Source organism: Dermochelys coriacea, chromosome 5 (assembly GCF_009764565.3).
Source record: "Dermochelys coriacea isolate rDerCor1 chromosome 5, rDerCor1.pri.v4, whole genome shotgun sequence".
Classification (NCBI taxonomy): Eukaryota; Metazoa; Chordata; order Testudines; family Dermochelyidae; genus Dermochelys; species Dermochelys coriacea.
Window position 1 is genome coordinate 85,019,741 of NC_050072.1, and position 20,160 is coordinate 85,039,900.

General features: G+C 43.5%; 1 protein-coding gene and 1 long non-coding RNA gene across 5 annotated transcripts in view; one reads left to right on the forward strand and one right to left on the reverse strand.

The window, feature by feature from the left end:
* Window positions 1-11,969, reverse strand: part of LOC122460423 — a 32,450-nt gene extending 20,481 nt beyond the window's left edge. For both annotated transcript variants that reach the window (XR_006281714.1, XR_006281715.1), the window contains exons 1-2: window positions 11,847-11,969; window positions 9,976-10,047 (exon numbers count right to left, since the gene is read on the reverse strand). This is a non-coding gene — a long non-coding RNA (uncharacterized LOC122460423). The remainder of the gene's footprint in view (window positions 1-9,975; window positions 10,048-11,846) is intronic.
* AUH (AU RNA binding methylglutaconyl-CoA hydratase) overlaps window positions 11,839-20,160 on the forward strand; it is a 189,506-nt gene continuing 181,184 nt past the window's right edge. Inside the window, exon 1 of one of the 3 annotated variants that reach the window (XM_038402146.2) lies at window positions 11,839-12,169. In XM_038402146.2, the coding sequence (XP_038258074.1) occupies window positions 11,962-12,169 (208 nt within the window). In that variant the 5' untranslated portion in view covers window positions 11,839-11,961. The remainder of the gene's footprint in view (window positions 12,170-20,160) is intronic. The other 2 variants (XM_043515246.1, XM_043515247.1) reach the window with 2 other exon arrangements.

Here is a 20,160-nt window from a genome sequence, read left to right on the forward strand (position 1 = left end):
CATATCATCTACAACCCATCCTTCCACTGTGAGCTTAGCAAATGTCTTTAGGCATAAGCCACCTTAAAATCAAGAAAAAAATTAGCTGAACAGAAGGGAAATATAATTATGTCATTCAACTGTTTAACATACAGCGTAACTACTGGCTTGCTCATGAGCAGTAATAAAGAATTATGTCCAACAAACAGTCTATAAAGCTCAGGAGATTTTCTATAACATTTTATAACCTAATCATAAAAGACTACATTTATCCTAACTCCTAGTCTGAACCTGAATCTGAAGATAAATCTATTGCCTTCGCCCAGTGCAGCAGTTTCTTGGACAAACTGTTGCCCCCAATAATGTTTATATTGTCAGATCTTGTGTCGTAGGCCCTGTCCACACTATGGTTGAAACCATGCTAATGATATTTAAACAGTGTTATTGAGGGTTCTAGTAAGATATCCCTGATCATTGTGCAAAGAAACCATCCTCTTATAAGCATGTGATTAAAGTGAGTCATTTTAACTGAATGCCAGATTGGAGGAAATTTCCACCTTTTGGACTGAGGTTCTTGTTATAAAAAGATGCCTGCTTTTTTGGGCTCATGTCATAATTCTGGTCCATCCATTATATGCTTTTCCATGGAAAGAGTAAAGTTTTGTTGCCTGCCAAGCAGTGGCCCAGATTGTGTGTGCTTGGGGTAAAAGCCATCTGGTAACAACATCCTCATTCTACCATGCTATCGCATCAAACACAGTGCTCTGCCTCAGTTATTGTGTACTATGCAATTTCTGCTCCTGGAAGGTACTCTCCACCTGCAGTCAAGAGGAGCCTGCTTTCTCAGCTAGCAAAGCATAGGACCTCAAGTATATGGTTAACAGGAACTTTGCCAAAGCTTTCCCTGGATGGAGCTTTTCAAAAGGATGACCATCACTGGTATCAACAGAGGAAAGGACCAGTGTATTATGAAGATGGGTGACAACACTCGTCTGTTCTGGAATTCTAATCCCAGGGAAACTTTAACACCAGGTAACTAAAGGAAATTTAAATGAAGAAAGATATAGTAGACTATCCACACCACACATCCATATAGCTGAATTAATTTTTGCTATTTGCTGTCCTCCTTTCATTCAACTTCCTCCTTTACCTGGTGATCAGGAAATATGCCAGATCAATAGAGGTAATTTACTTGGATTACGTTACACAGATGTATGAATAGTACACGGCCAAGACTATTTAGATACTTATTGTAGTGATGAGGGCTATAAAATAAGTCTGAGCACTGTATGCATAAATTATCCTCACAACCCCTCTCTGAGGCAGAGAATTATTATTGCCATTTTATAGATCTGAAACTGAGGCAATGAAATTAAATGACTTGTTTTAGGTCACCAAAGGAGTCTATGGCAGAGCCAAGAATTCAGTACAGATCTCTTGTGTCCAGTATCCCAACCCACAAAATGTAACACAGTAATTAGTATTATATGTGCAAACTTAGAAATGTTTGGTTTCTAAATACAAAAACTGTAAATGTTTGAAAATACACCAGAGAGTCATAGAACTGAAAGGGACCTCGAGAGGTCATCTAGTCCAGTCCCCTGCTCTCAAAGCAGGACTAAATATTATCTAGACCATCCCTGAAAGGTGTTTGTCCCACCTGCTCTTAAAAATCCCCAATTATGGAGATTCTACAACCTCCCTAGGCAATTTATTCCAGTGCTTAACCACCCTGACAGTTAGGAAGTTTTTCCTAATGTCCAACCTAAAACTCCCTTGCTGCAATTTAAGCACATTGCTCCTTGTCCTATCCTCAGAGGTTAAGAAGAACAATTTTTCTCCTTTCTTCTTGAAATAACCTTTTATGTACTTGAAAACTGTTACCATTTCCCCTCTGTCTTCTCTTCTCAAGACTAAACAAACCCAATTTTTTCAATCTTCCCTCATAGGTCATGTTTTCTAGACCTTTAATCATTTTTGTTGGTCTTTTCTGGACTTTTTCCAATTTGTCCACATCTTTTCTGAAATGTGGCACCCAGAACTGAACACAATACTCCAGCTGAGGCCTAAATCAGTGTGGAGTAGAGTGGAAGAATTACTTCTCGTGTCTTGCTTACAACACTCCTGCTAATATATCCCAGAATGATGTTTGCTTTTTTTGCAACAGCGTTACACTGTTGACTCATATTTAGCTTGTGATCCACTATGACCCCCAGATCCTTTTCCACAGTACTCCTTCCTAGGCAGTCATTTCCCATTTTGTATGTGTGTAACTGATTATTCCTTCCTAAGTGGAGTACATGGTACATCCAAAATCAGAAACAGCTGTTAGAGCAAATTCTTCAACAGAGTTATTGTGTGCCAATGTGTGTAACTAGTTAAACGTCCTCTCTGCTGTGCTGCTCTAAACATGCCAGGCCTTTTACTAGCACCAGCAGGAGAAAGAAGCGTATAAGTACTCAAGACCTTGGAGCTGTAATTAGATATAAATATCTCAATTTTTAGGAATTTTCATTGTTTGCTTGAATGTTTGTTTTGTTTCCCTGGCAGCAGGGGCTTCACACACCTAACTCCCTTATCCCTGCTCATGTCTTACCCCATGCTGAACTCCCATATTCCTGTACAATAGTGAAGAGAAAGTCTTATTGCATAACCTATTGGAACCTTCCTACAGATTTTTCTGTAGTAAGAAAACAGATTTCTTCTGTTAGTAAGACTTTAAGGTCTTGTAAAACTACATTTAACAACATCGATAGCTATGTAGTGGCATGGTTGATTTTACCCATGATGTATGGGTAAAATTTTCAAAAAAGCATATAGGCCTGTCAGCACTGCAACTGAAAGGTGTGATTCCCAGCACTGGTACACAGACTTGTGCTAGCTTAGCTTCAATGAGTGTGTTAAAAATAGCAGCATAGACACTGGAGCTCTGGAAAAGACTCAGGCCAACCATTCAAGCTTGGACAGTGGGCAGCAAAACTTTGTCACTCATTACTTTAACAGCAACATGTTAAAGAGTGCAAGAGACAAAACGTCCTAGTAGGTGTTGTGAAATTAAGACAATCTTTGTCAGAGAAAACAGCTAACAGAGCTCATTGCCAGTGTGATGCTGGCAGATCAGGTGCCAGCTCAGGCCAAGACCCCTAAGCCTCACTGAACACTGACAAATGCCTAGCTGGAAATAAATCAGTTTCACCTGTGTGTTAGTATTGTTAAAATAGATGTTAAGTTTATAAGAAATGTGTTCAGTGTTTGGACCTTATGAAATACTTGTCAGTTGCTGCATGCATTACTCTCACTTATAATATCTCTATGCCATGTTAGAACATAATATTTAAGTGTTTGCTTTGTAACTATAGAAGTGCTTGCTATGGAACTGGAAACCCCACACCCATGAAGAGAGGACATGCACAAACTCTTGTTTAGGGTTGCCAGGTGTCCAGTTTTCAGTCAAAAAGCGATCCTGGCAGCTCTGATCAGCACTGCTGACCGGGCCGTTTTCAGCTTGGAAAAGAGATCACTAAGGGGAGATAAGATAGAGGTCTACAAAATCATGACTGGTGTGGAGAAAGTAAATAAGGAAGTGTTATTTACTCCTTCTCATAACACCAGAACTAGGGGGTCACCAAATGCAATTAATAGGCAGCAGGTTTAAAACAAACAAAAGGAAGTATTTTTTCACACAACACAGAGTCAATCTGTGGAACTCCTTGCCAGAGGATGTTGTGAAGGCCAAGACTATAACAGCGTTCAAAAAAGAACCAGATAAAATTCATTGAGGATAGGTCGATCAATGGCTATTAGCCAAGATGGGCAGGGATGGTGTCTCTAGCCTCTGTTGTCCAGAAGCTGGGAATGGGCGACAGAGGATATATCACTTGAATACCTGTTCTATTCATTCTATGGGGCACCTGGCATTGGCCACTGTCGGAAGACAGTATACTGGGATAGATGGACCTTTGATCTGACCCAGTATGGCTGTTCTTATGTTAACTATCACTATGCTGCTTGGAATTTGGGAAGTGCAATATTTCTAAGCATAAACAAGGGATCCTCAATATACTTAGCTTGGGTTAGCCCTAAAAGGACATATAGTTCTTGTACATTACAGTAGCTTGTATTACTTTTGAAGCTTAAGACTGTAATTCATTTGTGTGTATGATTACCTGCTTTAACCCTTTAAAGAGCTCTCATCTATTTCCTAGTTAATAAATCTTTTAGATAGTTTATTACAGGGTTGGCTATAAGCACTGTCTTCGGTGAGAGATCTTAGGTACAATTGACCGGGGGTAAGTGACTGGTCCTTTGAGAATGGCAATAACCTGAATATTACTGTGATTTTTGATGTAAGGGACCATCTATCACAAAGTAGGCTTACCTGGATGGCAAAATAGACCTGACTGCCCAAGACTCCATATAAAAGCTGTTACAGTGCTTGAGGAGCTCACACTTGATGGTTGGTGAAATCTAACGCAACCAATAGATAGAACACACAACCAATTTGGGGTTTGTGCCCTTGTTTGTAAAACTCTACCCTGAGGTTGGCACCCACATTCATGAGTCACTCCAGACAACTTGACAGCCAGAAGGATAAAGGACCTAACAGAACAGACCTTTTAGAAAGACAATTAATTTAAACCTTATGAGAAATGCACAAGTGATTTATCCTAAAAAGCAAGAACTGACTCAGAAGGAACATACATTTTGCTTAAAACATTTTTGAAATCCATTCTCTCCTTAGTGAACAACTGACATTAACTTAACATGTACTCATCCACAGAAGAATCAGACTACTTAACTACAGTGGAGAATGTAGGAAATTGTGTGATTCAGTTTACCTACTCACTGTTGTATTGCCACCTACTTGATCTGAAGTTAACTTTTTTCCAGAGACACTCTTTGTGCTAAAGAGACAGGAAGATGTGCCTGAATGTCTCATTCAGAGGCAGACAGTCATTAAGGACTATCAGCAAGTGTGTAAGCCAGATGTACAGGCAGAACAAAGCGGAAGCTGCACAGCTGTTTCCTGGGTGCAGTTCGGAGATGGACCGGCTGCATATTTCTCCGACTCAGATGGTACATCATGGAGTGGCTGGAGAGGCTTGGGGGGTGGGGGAGATGGTAAAGTCAGGAGTAAAGGGAGGGCAGGGAGCATCCTCCCACAAGACCTGCTTGAGGAAAACATGACAGGAGAGTAGGAGGGCGAGGCCGCATTCCTGGAGTATGAGATGGGGAACACAAAGGGTGGAGAACCTCATGCGCTGGCTGAGTGCTACAGAGTCCCCCCGACTGTAGTCCAGGAAGTCTCCAATCCTGATACTAGTAGCCAGGACCAGCCTCCGATGCACCAAGGGGAACTTAGCCACCTGCACACCTAGATGGGGGTTGTGTGGCAGGCGCTCTGCAAGGAGGCCCTCCCTTTAGTGCCCACCACAGAGCTGGTTGCCAAGACTAGCTTCCAGGTCTGCAGGTGGTCCTGGTAAAAGACGAGCAGCTCAGAGAGGTGTTGTGAGAGACCCCTTGAGTGGAGACATAAGAGCTGCTGATCATATCGGAGCCCTCTGAGGCAGTGAAGGAAGGTGTGTGCCATAAAGGAGTCTCTGCAGGGCCTAGAGGCAGAAGATAGGGACCTGACTGCAAAGGCAGAGCAGACCCTGTCCATCCTCCTCCAGTGGGAGGCTCAGGACACCCGCAGAGACTCAGTGCAGCCCTGGACAGAAGATCTCCAAGATTTTCTTCTGGAGGCAGGCCAGGGTTCCTGGGAGTGAGCTCAGGATGTTAAGCTGCTGCCAGAACATGGACAGGACCAGTTTGTTGAGCACTCAGGGAAAGGCACTGGAGCAGCTCCATTTACCTCTGCAACTGGGAGTAGCTGCTACCGAGGTGAAGGTAGCTCTCTCCAGATCTCTAGAAGAGTGGAAAATCCCCAAAAGGGGAAGAAAGAGGTAGAGGAGTTGGCTTAGCCCTTTAAAATCACAGAGGCTGATAAATTTGAGAGAGGAACACAAAGGGGCATACTTTTGAAGGCAGAGGGTACTTTGATTACTAGATCAGCCAAGCTGAAAGAAATGGGCTGCAAGGATCAGGGGGAGACTAAGAGAAATGAGGAGCTGGAGGAGTATGGTCCAGGAAAGATGACTTGGAATCCTAAAAGGATTCTGACCCAAATTCCTAAGAATGCTCAAGAGTAGTGGTGGGGAAACTGAGTCAGTGTACAGGTCTACCTTCTACAGAACCATGCAAAATATCTGTTGTCTAAAGTAGAGTGCTTATTTTAGAAATCCTTCTGCAAAGTCTGTATATTTTTGCTTCAACAATCATGATTCCCTGAAGGGGTGAAATATAAACTACAGTGCCTGCAAGGGTGGAACTTGGTGAAAGGGTGTGCTTAAGCAACAGGGTTGGGGGCAAAGATGGTTAGGTCATGGGCAAGCTACTAGAGCAAGCCTACTAGACAGAATCTATGCCCATGGAGCAAGCCTAGAGACCAAGGAGACTGTGCTTTGAGCCTACCAAGACCAAAGGGGAGCTTAAAAGCACACATCCAGCGTTTGGCTCCAAACACAGCAGCCTGGTGAGGGTTGTGACAACTACAACTTGAACTGCTGAGTGAGGTAGAAAAATCTGTGAGACTCAAGGGCTATACTAGGTTCTCCTTCACACTCCCCATCCTGTTGTATAGGTAATTCCTAATGTTGCAGCTGGATTCCTGAAAACTCTAATATCAATAGAAATACACATGAAACCATGTTAAAGATTTTGTTATTGTTTTCTGATTTCAGAAATGGATGATGCCTTCACTCCCCTCAGTTTGATCAATGTATCTAGGAAGGGTGGTGGTCATAGGAAGTAAAGGGGGTGGCAGGGAAAAGAGGAAGAAACCACCACTACTGCAAAAATAACTATAAGAGTGGCCATTAACAGGTAAATCTCCCCCTTCCCCGCCAACATGGCATAATTTTCTCAATAGCGATGAGAGTGGTAGTGCGTTTTTTTCCCAGGCTGCAATGCCAGTTTTCTGATGTGTCTGTCTTGGGCTATTCTAGCACCTTGGTCTCATCCCCAAACAGGTCCTGAGACTATAACCGAACTCTGACAGGCTAGGCACAGAAAGACCAGATTCCAGCTCCTCTGGGTCCAACCCACTGTCTTCAGGGTCTGTATGTTTCTTCCTTTCCCAATGACCCTGCCTGAAGCCCTTAAACTATCCATTGTGAAAGCAGGGTCCATGACTGTAGTGCTGTTAATAATGTGATCCATCTCATTGTCATATGAGCATGTTATCAGATAATTACCAGAATGGAAAATATGGTTCTTGATCTTCCAGTAGAACATTTTAATCCCTTTGCTTTTTCTCCCAGCACTGAGGTCCTGTTTGCTGAATTCCATGCTCAGACCCATGTTTCAGCTCCTGAAATTGTAGGCCGGGACAGAAACACACCAGAAATCCACCAGTACTTTGGTAGAGGCCTCTGGCCAGGTGGCAGCCTGCTAAGATGATGTCTTCTTGGGAGCTGGCCTCAAAAAAAGGATCTCTGTATCATAGATGTATGAGTGAACTTGCTGGTAGTGGAAGCCAGATATGAATATGTGGAACTAAGGCTGAGCAGAACTATCTGCAGAGGTGTCATAAATATAAAGGGAAGGGTAAACACCTTTAAAATCTCTCCTGGCCAGAGGAAAAATTCTTTCACCTATAAAGGGTTAAGAAGCTAGGATAACCTCGCTGGCACCTGACCACAATGAGAAGACAAGATGCTTTCAAAGCTGGAGGGAGGGACAAAAAAAGGGTCTGTCTGTCTGTGTGATGCTTTTGCCGAGGACAGAACAGGAATGGAGTCTTAGAATTTAGTAAGTAATCTAGCTAGATATGCGTTAGATTATGATTTCTTTAAATGGCTGAAAAATCAGACTGTGCTGAATAGAATGAATATTCTAGTCTTTGTGTCTTTCTTGTAACTTAAGGTTTTGCCTAAAGGGATTCTCTATGTTTTGAATCTAATTACCCTGTAAGGTATTTACCATCCTGATTTTACAGAGGTGATTCTTTTAACCTTTTCTTATATTAAAATTCTTCTTGTAAGAAACTGAATGCTTTTTTCATTGTTCTTAAGATGCAAGGGTTTGGGTCTGTGGTCACCTATGCAAATTGGTGAGGATTTTTATCAAGCCTTCCCCAGGCAGGGGGGTGCAAGGTTTTGGTGAAGATTTTGGGGGGAAAGACGTTCCCAAACAACATTTTCCCAGTAAACCCAGTCGAACGTTTGGTGGTGGCAGTGGAAGTCCAAGGACAAAGGGTAAAATAGTTTGTACCTTGGGGAAGTTTTAACCTAAGCTGGTAAAAGTAAGCTTAGGAGGTTTTCATGCAGGTCCCCACAGCTGTACCCTAGAGTTCAGAGTGGGGAAGGAACCTTGACAAGAGGTAAGTGACTTCTAGTCAGGAAACAGATCATGGCAATAAAAGAATAAGGAGGCGTGACACCCTGGGGGATTGTGAGAAGTCACTGGCAGGCATGTTGCTCTTGATTGTGTAGCAGTGCTAACCTATGTCCATGCTTACAGGTTAGTCATGTTAATAGCTAATGAGAGAGGCTCAGTTGACTTGTGTCACTCATCATCTGTTACTACCACCAACACACAGAAATGTTTGGGTTTTGGTGTGTGGATGGATTCCAGTTAACAGGAACACTTGAGCTTTATGTAATGTTAACTCATTAGTGAAGCTTTTGGAGAGATTTTCCATATGCTACAACTTCTTCCTCCACAATTGGAGTTTATATAAAGAAATTATTTCACTAATGAGGAGCATCAGTGTCTAATTTTCAGAAAATCTTTACAAATAAAAGTGGTTTTTTTTAACCCTTTTGGAACTAAACTTGTCTTCCATTTGCTACTCTTACTTTAACACTGTGTGGGAAGAACTAAACCACGGTGAACAATCAGGGAACTAGAATACATGGAAAAGTGTGTTTACATCCAAATCTTTTGACTCATGCTTAAAATGCCAGTCCAAAGAAAAGAATTGGATATACTGCAAACTGCATTGTGGCACAAAAACAAAACAGTTATATGAATGTCACACGGTTGGTAAAAGGGGATATAATACAAAGAGGGGAATGACCTACTTTAAGAAGTATATATGATTAGTTTCTCTTGTTTTTTAACTTTACACAAAGTACTGGAAAATCAATCTTAAAGATTTTGTTATATCAGAAAGATACAAGTCTAAGATTCCCAAAGGAGTCTGCACCTCCATTTGAAACTTTTTAAGAGTACATACATGAAAAAAGATTGAAAACAACTGCACTATTTTATAGAGGCTTGCGTTCATCAGAAAGCAGCCAGCAGGGGCACTACTGAGCATCCGCATCAGGGAAAGGACTGCAGCTGCTCCAAGAGCTTCTGGTTCATACCAAGACTACTCCTTGTATCAGGACCGCAGTGGGTAGCGGTACTACTTACCTCCTCCATAGAGGGAGGGGGGGATCAGATTAAAACACTTCAGTTTAAAAATCACATATTGTGGCTTTGGGGATACATTTTCAATCCATAATCAAATACTAATTTTCTTCTTAAGTCTCCCATGAGGGCTACACCATTGTACACTAATTACAGCTCTAACAACTTTCCTTAGCTCCTATGAGTATGAAGCAATGCTGAATTGAATTTATTTTTTTCAGATCTAAAAAGATATGCTCTAGCAAAGTTATGGGCTTGATGCAGGAATCACTTGATGAAATTCTCTAGCAAGTGTTATATAAGAGGTCAGATTAAATTATCATAATGGTCCCTTCTGGCCTTAAAACCTATAAAATTATAAATTTGCATTAGATCAAAGAAGGTTCAGCCTTCTTCTCGATCTACCTAAAGAGATGTGGTTAGAAACCACTTCAAAAATAGCCCCTATCTACAGTGATTTGATTGTAATGATTGATTTATAAAGTGTCAGCAAAGTGCTTGGCACTGTACAAGATGGTTTGTGTCTGCAGAGCTTACATTCTCAGGCTCATATCCTTCAATTTGTTCCATGTGGCTAGAACTGCATGGAACAAGTTACAAGATCAGGACCTAGAAGACAGACAAAAGAGACATAATGCATTAGGCAAGCCAGAGGTTTGACTACAACTTGATGATAAATCTTTTAGTTTAATCATTCACATGAAAAAACAGACATATTTCTAAGTCACTCAAACAAAGTTTAGGAAACAAGAGGAACATCAGACATAGAAATGAGGTGTACTGTCAAAGGCTCTGTCTGTACTAGTGGAATAACACACTAAAAATTCAAGGAGTACTTGTGGCACCTTAGAGACTAACAAATTTTATCTGAGCATAAGCTTTCGCGAGCTACATGAGATGCATCTGATGAAGTGAGCTGTAGCTCACGAAAGCTTATGCTCAAATAAATTTGTTAGTCTCTAAGGTGCCACAAGTACTCCTTTTCTTTTGCGAATATAGACTAACACGGCTGCTACTCTGAAACCTGACACTAAAAACTGGTTCAAAATCATTTTAACATGGCATCGTTGGAGGGGAAGGATGGTTCAGCAGTCAGGACCCTACACTTAGAACTCCAGAAACACAAGTTGAATTCCCAGTTCCGGCACAAGTCCCCAGTGGCGCCTTGGACAATTCACCTTGAAGGGTATCTTGAAATGTGTTAACTACGTGTGCTAAAAAAATCTGTTTCACTTAGTATTTAGCAGTGATGCTCAGAGAGCTTGTCTACACTACATAATTAGGTTGACTTAAATTAGGCCACAACCATCACTGAATCAGCTGTTGGTGTCCACACTACCCTCTTTCTGCTGGTATTGCACATCCTCAGCAGGGGTGCTTGCACTGAAGTAGGGCACCGACAGCTGTACAGGGGGCTGATAGCCTGAGCCCAGCACAGGGCTCAAGTTCACAGCAGGAAAATTGATATTCTTGTCAGTTTCACGGCTGCTATTATTTCTCATTTCCACTCTGGCTGCCAGCCTGGGGCTGGGAGGGCTACAGCTGTGAGCTCCAGGCAGGGCTGACAGCCAACAGGTGATATAAGTAACTCAGTGTCTACGGACACTGCGTTGTCCTAACTACACTGACCTAAGTGCTATGCCTCCTGCACAGGTGGAGTTATTAAGTTGGTGTAGTGGGCGACTTACATCAGCATGAGCACCATTGTAGCGTACATACTTACAGAGTTAGGTTGACATAAAGCTGTCTTACATCGACCTAACTCTGTAGTGTAGAGCAGACCTGAGTTAGTTTCCCAGACATGAAGAGCTCTGTGTAGCTCAAAAGCTTGTTTCTCTCACCAGCAGTTTTACCTCACCCACTTTGTCTCTCTTAACAACCTTGGACAAGTAATTTCGCCATCTAAAAAACGGCAATAGAGTACTTCCCTACCTAGGGGGAGCGGTGTTGCGAGGCTAACTCCATTAAGGATTGCGAAGTGCACTGAGTGTTACTGATGAAAAATGCTCTACAAAATCTAGGTCCAATTATTATTTGAGCCAAGCCGCGGCCCCAGCATTGTGCCTCTGGGACCAGAAACCAAACCCACGATGTTTCAGAGCATGAGGGGCGGGACTGCAGCGGGCCTGGGTCTTGCGCTGTATGCCAGTGGGGAGGAGCAATAGTGGGGGCAGGGTTCCTCTAAGCAGCCAAGGGGTCACCGGGGACTGAACCCCGCTCACGGGCCCTGCGCAGCCGGGCACCCCTGGGTGCCTGGTCACACAGGCTCAGCCACAGGGGGCATGGCTGGAAGGCTCCTGGCATGAGGGGGGGAGGCAGGGGCCCAGATCGCGAGGCGGGGCTGACTCTGCACGTGGCGACTGCGGGGGGAGGGGAGGGGAGCCTCGCGCTCCCAGGGTGACCGTTACCGTGCCTTCCGCTGCCTGGGGTCGCGCGTGGGAGGGAGCGGTGCGTACCGTACGGTCACGTGGTGTGTGTGAACGTGGGGGGAGGGGTGGCTCCGCGGCACGAAGAGGCAGCAGCATGGCGGCGTCGCTGGGCGGCTTGGGCCTCCTGCAGGGCAGAGTCAGGTTGGCTGCGGCAGCCGCTGCCGCTTCGTCTCTCAGCCGGCCGGGCCAGCGGGGGCTGGTGCGGGGAGGGGCCGCCTGTTCTCCGACCGGGAAGGGCTACAGCTCCGAGGCCAAGGGGGAGGAGGAGCTGCGGGTCCGGTACCTGGATGAGGAGAACCAAGGTAACGGCAGCCCGGGCCGGGGGGAGGCTGCTCCGCCGAGAACTGCGGGCCAGGGGTGCAGCTGCCCATCGCTGCGCGCTGGACGCTGCAGAGAGAGCCCCGGGACTGGTGTCACCCCCCCACCCCCATTCGCTTGGTGCATCAGTGCGATCCGCCGGAGGCCCGCGGTGTGATCTGGGGGCAGCTGATGGATGGGGCTGGCCCTTTAAATGCATGGCGGTGAGGGGGCAGATGGACGAGTGGCTGCTCCGCCTCCACACGCTGCCCATGCGCAGTGCGTCCCCTGGGGATGGGGGGCGCTGCGCGGACGGGCGGTGGAGTAGGAGCAGCTGTTTGCACTTACAGTGCGGTGCTGCTGCACCCCCGTAGGCTGCCAGCCCTCTTTGAATTAGCCCGTCCGCGCTCCCAGGCCTTGCTGCTCCGAGGGCATGAATCTGGGGCCCCGTGTGCCATAACATAGTGCCTTCCGCACCGACAGTGGTAGTGGGGCACTTTATCATCCCCACCCTCTTCCTGGAGCGTCTGAGAAGTCTCAGGAGCGCTCACACCCTGGGAGCAGCAGGAATGGACGTAGGGGCCCTGCTACAGCCTTCCGTAGCAGGGGTGTGTCTACATTGAGTGGCGGTCCTAGTCTGCTATACTCTTTTTCTGCCACAGATGAAGCCCTTTGCTGGGATATGGTTGGCAAAGATCGCTAGAGCAGCAGGTCTTGGAGTTAGTTATATTGAGATTTCTGGTGCAATTTACATCTCTCACCAGTTGTTTCAAGCTTCCTGTAGGCTCAGGCAAACATCACTACATTAGCAGCAAAGAGTCCTGTGGCATCTTATAGACTAATAGACCTATTGGAGTATAAGCTTTCGTGTCGGGTATTCACCCACAAAAGCTTATGCTCCAATATGTCTGTTAGTGTACAAGTGCCACAGGACTCTTTGCTGCTTTTACAGATCCGTACTAACACGGCTACCCCTCTGATACTTGATCACTTCAGTAGTTATGCATGGGTTGTTTTTTCATGCTTTTCTTAACCATGAGCATTAGAAACGTATTTTTTCCTTAAAGGAAAGCTAAGATTTTGACCTCATCACCAGACTTCAGGCTTTGGGACCCTAGGTATGGGCTTCTTGTGCCAATGGCTTAATCTGGCCTTGGAATTTGTCCCTGCACCACTGATACGCCTGCTCTCAACTTCCAATACCATGATGATCCTGCTGCTACAGTCCACATTTTGCAACCAGCTATAAAAGTGTTGAAATTTTTCAAATTTAAAAATTTCAGTGACATTGAGTTATGGGGAAGAAAGGGGTAAAGATCTTGGCAAAGTGTTGGTAAAATGTTTCCTGTCTAACCAGCTGTAAACATTATATAATAACTATGCCTACAAAAGGTTATGATTTTAATATATAGTATATCGTGACAGTGCATTGCTAGAAGTACATCCTGTGCCCTGTTGGGAAACTGAGAATCCCTCTTTTAAATGTTACAAAACACTCATTTTTAGTCTTGTGGGGTTGTGAAATATTTAAATTGTTCACTGGCACGTGATTGAATAGTGCTTGAAATAGTGACTATTTGAAGCTGCTCGGGGCTGACGATGTTAACAGAGTCCTGTACTTTCAGCGAAGATGGATTACTAGTTAGAGTGTGAGTCAGGTGATCAAAGATACAAGACATACAGTACTGCATTTACCTTCAGTTTATTCTTGAGTGCATGTGATGGTGTACTGTAGATTGCATTATACAATGGGTTAAAGAGGTGTTTTTTTTTTTTTTTTTTAAATGCTATCCTCCTTCCCAGCATATACCCATCCCTGTTAGTCAAAACAAAATAGAATCATAGTAATGAAGGATTGGAAGGGACCTCAATATGTCATCTAGTCTAGTTCCTTGCACTGGGGCAGGACTAAATATTATCTAGACAATCCCTGACAGGTGTTTGAAGGTTTTTAAGAACAGGTTAGACAATGGAGATTCCACAATCTCTCTTGGTAATTTGCTCTACTCTTACTCTTACACTTAGGAAGCTCTTTCTAATGTCTAACCTAAATCTCCCTGCTGCAATTTAAACCCATTACTTCTTGTCTGTCCTCCAGTGGTTAAAGAGAACAACTTATTGCCCTCCTTTTGAAAACATATCACATCCTCCCTCAGTCTTCTCTTCTCTAGACTGAACAAACCCAATTTTTTTCAATCTTTTCTCATAGGTCGTGTTTTCTAGACCTTTAATAATTTTTGTTTCTTTCCAATTTGTCCATATCTTTCCTGAAGTTTGGTGCCCAGAACTGGACATAGTACTCTAAATCAGGCCTTGTAAGTGCTGAGTAGAATGGAAGAATTACTTCTTGTGTTTTGTTCACAACACTTTAACTCAGGGGTCGCCAACCTTTCAGAAGTGGAGGTGTTCCGAGACTTCATTTATTCACTCTAATTTAAGGTTTTGCGTGCCAGTAATACATTTTAATGTTTTTAGAAGGTCTCTTTCTATAAGTCTATAGTATATAACTAAACTATTGTTGTAAATAAGGTTTTAAAAATGTTTAAGAACATTTAAAATTAAATTAAAATGCAGAGCCCCCTGGACTGGTGGCCAGGACCCTGGCAGCGAGAGTACCACTGAAAATCAGCTTGCGAGCTGCAGGTTGCCTACCCCTGCTTTAGCTAATACATCCCAGAATGTTGTTTGTTTTTTGCAACACTGTTACATCAGTATACACTTCCAGCTTGACTGTGAACTATTGATAACTACTCTCTGAGTATGATTTCCCCCACCAGTTGTGCATCCACCATGTAGTAGGTCGTCTAGGCTATATTTCCTTAGTTTGCTTATGAGAAGGTCATGTGAGACATCATCCAAAACCTTTCTAAAGCAGAGAGATATTATTATTCTGTCAGAGAAAGATTTTAGATTGTGTTGACATGATTTGTTTTGGGAAAATCCATGTTGACTTACTTATTTTCTTTTCTTCCAGGTGTTTCCAAATTGGTTGGTTGGTTATTTTTTTCATGACCTTTCTGGATACTGAAGTTAAGCTGTCTGGTCTAATTCCCCTCTTTATAGATAGGTACTATATTTTCCCTTTCCAGTTCTCTGGGAATTGCTAATGGCTCAGAAATCTCTTTAGCCAGTTCCTTAATAATTCTAGGATGTATTTTGTCATGCCCTACCAACTTGAAGACATCTAACTTGTCTAAGTAATTCTTACCTTGTTCTTTCCTTATTTTAGCCTCAGATCCTACTCCATTTACACTGATCACTATATTAGTTGTCTGATCGCTGCTAAGCTTTTTGGTGAAAACTGGAACATAAAACGGCATTTAACACTTCAGCCACTGCTGTGTTTTCTCTTGTTGTCTTTCCCTCCTCCTTGGGTAATGGTCCTACTCTGTCCCTGGTCTTCCTCTTGCTTTAAATGTGTTTGGAAAATGTTTTCTTATTACCATTTATTTATTAGGTAGTTTAATCTCATTTTGTGCCTCGGTCTTTCTAATTTTGTCCCTACATGCTTGTTCGTTTTTTGTTTTTAATATTCATCCTTCACAATTTACCCTAGTTTCCCCTATTTGTATGATTTTTTGGGGGTTTTTGTTTCAGGTCACTGAAGATCTCCTGGTTAAGTCAGTATTGTCTCTTACCATATGTCCTGTCTTTCCTACACATTGGGATAGTTTGCTCTTGTGCCCTTAATAATTTCTCTCTCTAAAAAACTGCCACCTCTCTTGAATTGTTTCCCTTAGACTTGTTTCCCATGGGATCTTCGCAATCAATTCTCCGAATTTGCTAAAGTCTGCCTTCCTGAAGTCCATTGTCTTTATTCTGCTGTTTTTCTTCCTTCATTCCTTAGAATAATGAATTCTATCATTTCATGGTCACTGTTACCCAAACTTTCTTCCACTTTCAAAATCTCAATCAGTTCCTTACCGTTTGTGCAAATCAAATCTAGAACAGGCTCTCCCCTAATTGCTGTCTCCACCTTCTTGTAATAAAAAGCTGCCTTCAATGCATTTCAAGAACTTTTTTGTTTAATCTGTGTTCTGTTTTATTTTCCCAACAGACATTTGGGGAGTTGAAGTCCCCCATTACCACCAAGTCCTGTGCTTTGGATGATGATGTTAGTTTAAAAAAGCCTCATTCACCTCTCTTCCTGGTTAGGTAGTCAATAGTAGACCCCGGCCATAATATCATGCTTCTCTTTTATCCGTTTTAGCCTTACCGGGAGATGTTCAACTGGTCTGCCTTCCCCTTCTATTGTGATTTCAGTGCAAGCGTATGCATGTACAAGGCAACTGCTCCTCCCTTTTTTCCTAGCCTGTTCTTCCTGAACAAGCTATACCCTTCTCTACCAATATTCCAGTCATCCGAATTATCACACCAAGTCAGATCTGTGATGCCAATTATGTTGTAATTTTGATTATTCACTAATATTTCTAGTTCTTTCTATTTTCTAATGCAAAAAGAATGGAGATTAGACAGACAGCTAAGATGTTTGTTAGATTTCCCTTCTGTATTTCTTCTTGACCCTCCTTTGTCCCTGTTATGATTGCCCATGTTCCCACCCCAGATTCCATCCCTTCACCTGTGGGCTTTTGTCTCCTGCTCTTGTCAAACCTAATTTGAAGCCTGCCTCAGTAGCTTTGCCAGTCTGTATCTGAAGATACTCTTTGCCATCTTTGCTCAGCAGTCCATCTTCTCAGAACAGTGTCCCATGGTTGAGGAAGCTGAAGCCCTCCTGGCAACACCATCCATGCAGCCATAGATGTGTCTCTCTGCCTCGGCCCTACCCTTGATTGGAAGGACCAGTGAAAACACCACTTGTACCCCAATTCTCTCTCACTCCTTGCAGAACTGTGTATTCACTTCTGATCTACTCAGAGTCACGTTTTGCAGAATTATTAGTACTCACGTGGAAGACCAGAGTGGGGTAGTAGTCAGAGGGTCAAATGATCCTTGGCAGTCCTTCCGTAATGTCTTGTATATGGCTCTCTGACAGGCAACACACCTCCCCAGGATGCCAAGTCAGGCTGGCAGAGGGATGCCTCTGCCCCCGCTTAGGGAGTCATTGGCCACCACCACCCTTCCTTTCCTCTTAGAAGTTATAGCCATGATCCTCCCAGCTTTGGGTACCTGGCTTCTCTTCCCTTACATTTGGGGGAGATTCCTCATCCCTTCATGCAAGGGCAGCATACCATTTTTTAATTTCTGTGGACTGTAAGTTGGGAGCAGGGGTGGAGCGCTGCCAGTAGTAGTCAGCAGGCATCTTCTTTCCTGTGAAAGAGCCATTTCATCCTTCCCTGATGGTGCTACTGCAGTCCTCTCCAGCTGGATTGCTTCTTCAACCTTGGAGCTCTCCATATGTGTATTTTCAATGGATCCTCCTCAGCCTAGCCACCTCCTCCTGAGGCCTTCACCTGCTTTCTGAGAGGTTCTACCAGTAAGCACCTCTCACACTGATGGTCTTCCCAGCCTGCCTTTCTGTGACAGGGAAATGCAGGCCACAGTCTCTGCAAAGACACAACACCAACGCTGGGTAGGGGCACCCATGGTTGGATTCTCTGTCTGGACACAGGTGGAGGAACCAGGAACAGTGTTGGCACTGGTGTTGCAGCCTTCTTGAACCATGGTAATTTTTATTCTTTCTCTATCCTACAAACACCTCCCTTCACTAGCTCCCCTTGGTTGCTCAGTGTCTGGCTTTTAAACTCTTTTCTTCTAGATCAGCCCTACCCTCTCTAACACACAGAGGAAAAACAGGAGGCTAGAGCCTTGCTAGTGTGGCTAGAGCCTTGCTAGTGCACACTCAGCTAGCGGCTGATAGGCCTCTGGCTCCCACTCCAACATAATCCCCAACAGACTACATTATAAACTTTAAGCAAGCCAAAAGAAGAACCAAACAGATGTATGAGCTCACTCACCACAAGAAGTAGTGCTTGTTCCTTCAGTAGGGGATCTCCCTCTCAAACTCCCTTGGTTGCTTCACCTCTAGCTTTTAAGACTATCTCTTCTATATCAGCCATACCCTCTCGTTAACACACAAGCGAACGGTGATCAAGGATTAAAGAACAAATAATGTCTGAGTGGGGAATTGGCATTTTGGGGCAACAAGTATGCTGTAGACATCATATGGAAGCAATCCTACTGAAATATCTTTCTAATTTTTGGACTATATTTGAGGAAGAGATCTTTTCTGCACTTGCCTTTGACCAGAAGAGCTCATCTTCACACAGGAGCAAGTCTTGTTCTGTTAGTAAAGAAGGGCAAGGGGTTTGGGGTAGGGCCAAGAGAAGGACAGGTGCTGTTAGCGGAAATCAGTGCTGTATCTTATGTTACAATGCCTAATCTTTCAGGAGTAAGAATAATCAGTAGAGAGAAAGTGATTGTTGGACCAACATTATGAAAGAAAGGTCTTCATTGGGTATACTCTATTTTGAGTAAAGTTAACTTAAAACTACAACTAAGAATGATATAAATGAGATGTTTTGGGCTTTTATTGTGCTTGTTTGGTGACTTCAGCTAATGTTTGATACATAGCAAGATATATAATTGATTAAATGTGCTGTTGGGTTTGAAGGTACAACAATGTAGGTGAGAGGGTCATCAAACAGCATCCAGTTGGGGTAGCGCTATGTCCTTAGGAACATCAAGTTTCCAGTGAACATCAGGGGTTAAAGTGGGTTTCTGTAGCATTCAGACCTTTGGGCCATCTCTAACTACAGGTGCTACAGCTACAGTCCTAATAGCTGTGTAGATGCTTCCTACAGGGATAGAATGGGTTTTCCATCCTCATAGTTAATCCACTAACAATGATGGTTGCATTCTTCCGTCAACATAGCCACGTCTACGCCAGGGGTTAGGCCAGCATAGCTACGGCATCCAGGGGGGTGGATTTTTCACATCCCTGAGCTCTGTAGTTATGTTGACCTAACTTTTAAGTGTAGACTAGGCCTTGGACAGCTCTCAGAAAAGTATTTTAAATAATTAAAAAGAGTCACTTTAGAAAAACTGAAACATGAAAAGTATGCCTCAGCCATATAGTTAAAAGATAACTTGAAACTCTGTTGCAAGCTTTCAAAAAAACAAAATCTTACCTTAAAACATACACTAAAGCTAAGTCTTCGCTACAGACTTCTGTCAGCATAACTGTGTTAGTCAGGGATGTGATCACTGACTAATATAGCTGCACTGACATACGTCCCTAATACAGACACAGTTGTACCAGTAAAAGAAGTTTTGCTGAAATAGTTTGTTTCAATCACCTGCAAAGTAATGGGGAGGTGCAGTTTACCATCCCTGCATGAAGTATAGCTTTGCCAATGTAGGTACATCCACAGTAGGAGCACTTGACCAGTATAATATATCTGTATGGGGAAAGTGCTCCCAGTGTGGATATGGCCTAAGCTTGAGTAAAATTGTAAAGGACTAAAAGTAGAAATTCAAATAGAATGGCCCTTGCAGTTTTTTTCCGCTTTTTAAAATTTCTGTTGGAGTGCAGGTCACATTTCCTATCAAGTAGTAAGATGACTCCAATGTAAAAAGCAATGTGGAGCTACAGTGCCCCAGGGGTCGGACCGCGGGCCGGTTTTGTTCAATATCTTCATTAATGATCTGGAGGATGGCGTGGATTGCCCCCTCAGTAAATTTGCAGATGACACTAAACTGGGAGGAGTGATAGATATGCTGTAGGGTAGGGATAGGATACAGAGGGACCGAGGCAAATTAGAGGATTGGGCCAAAAGAAATCTGATGAGGTTCAATAAGGACAAGTGTGCAGTCCTGCACTTAGGACGGAAGAATCCCATGCACTGCTACAGACTAGGGACCGAGTGGCTAGGCAGCAGTTCTGCAGAAAAGGACCTAGGGGTTACAGTGGATGAGAAGCTGGCTCTGAGTCAACAGTGGGCCCTTGTTGCCAAGAAGGCTAACAGCATTTTGGGCTGTAAAAGTAGGAGCATTGCCAGCAGATCAAGGGATGTGATCATTCCCCTCTATTCGGCAT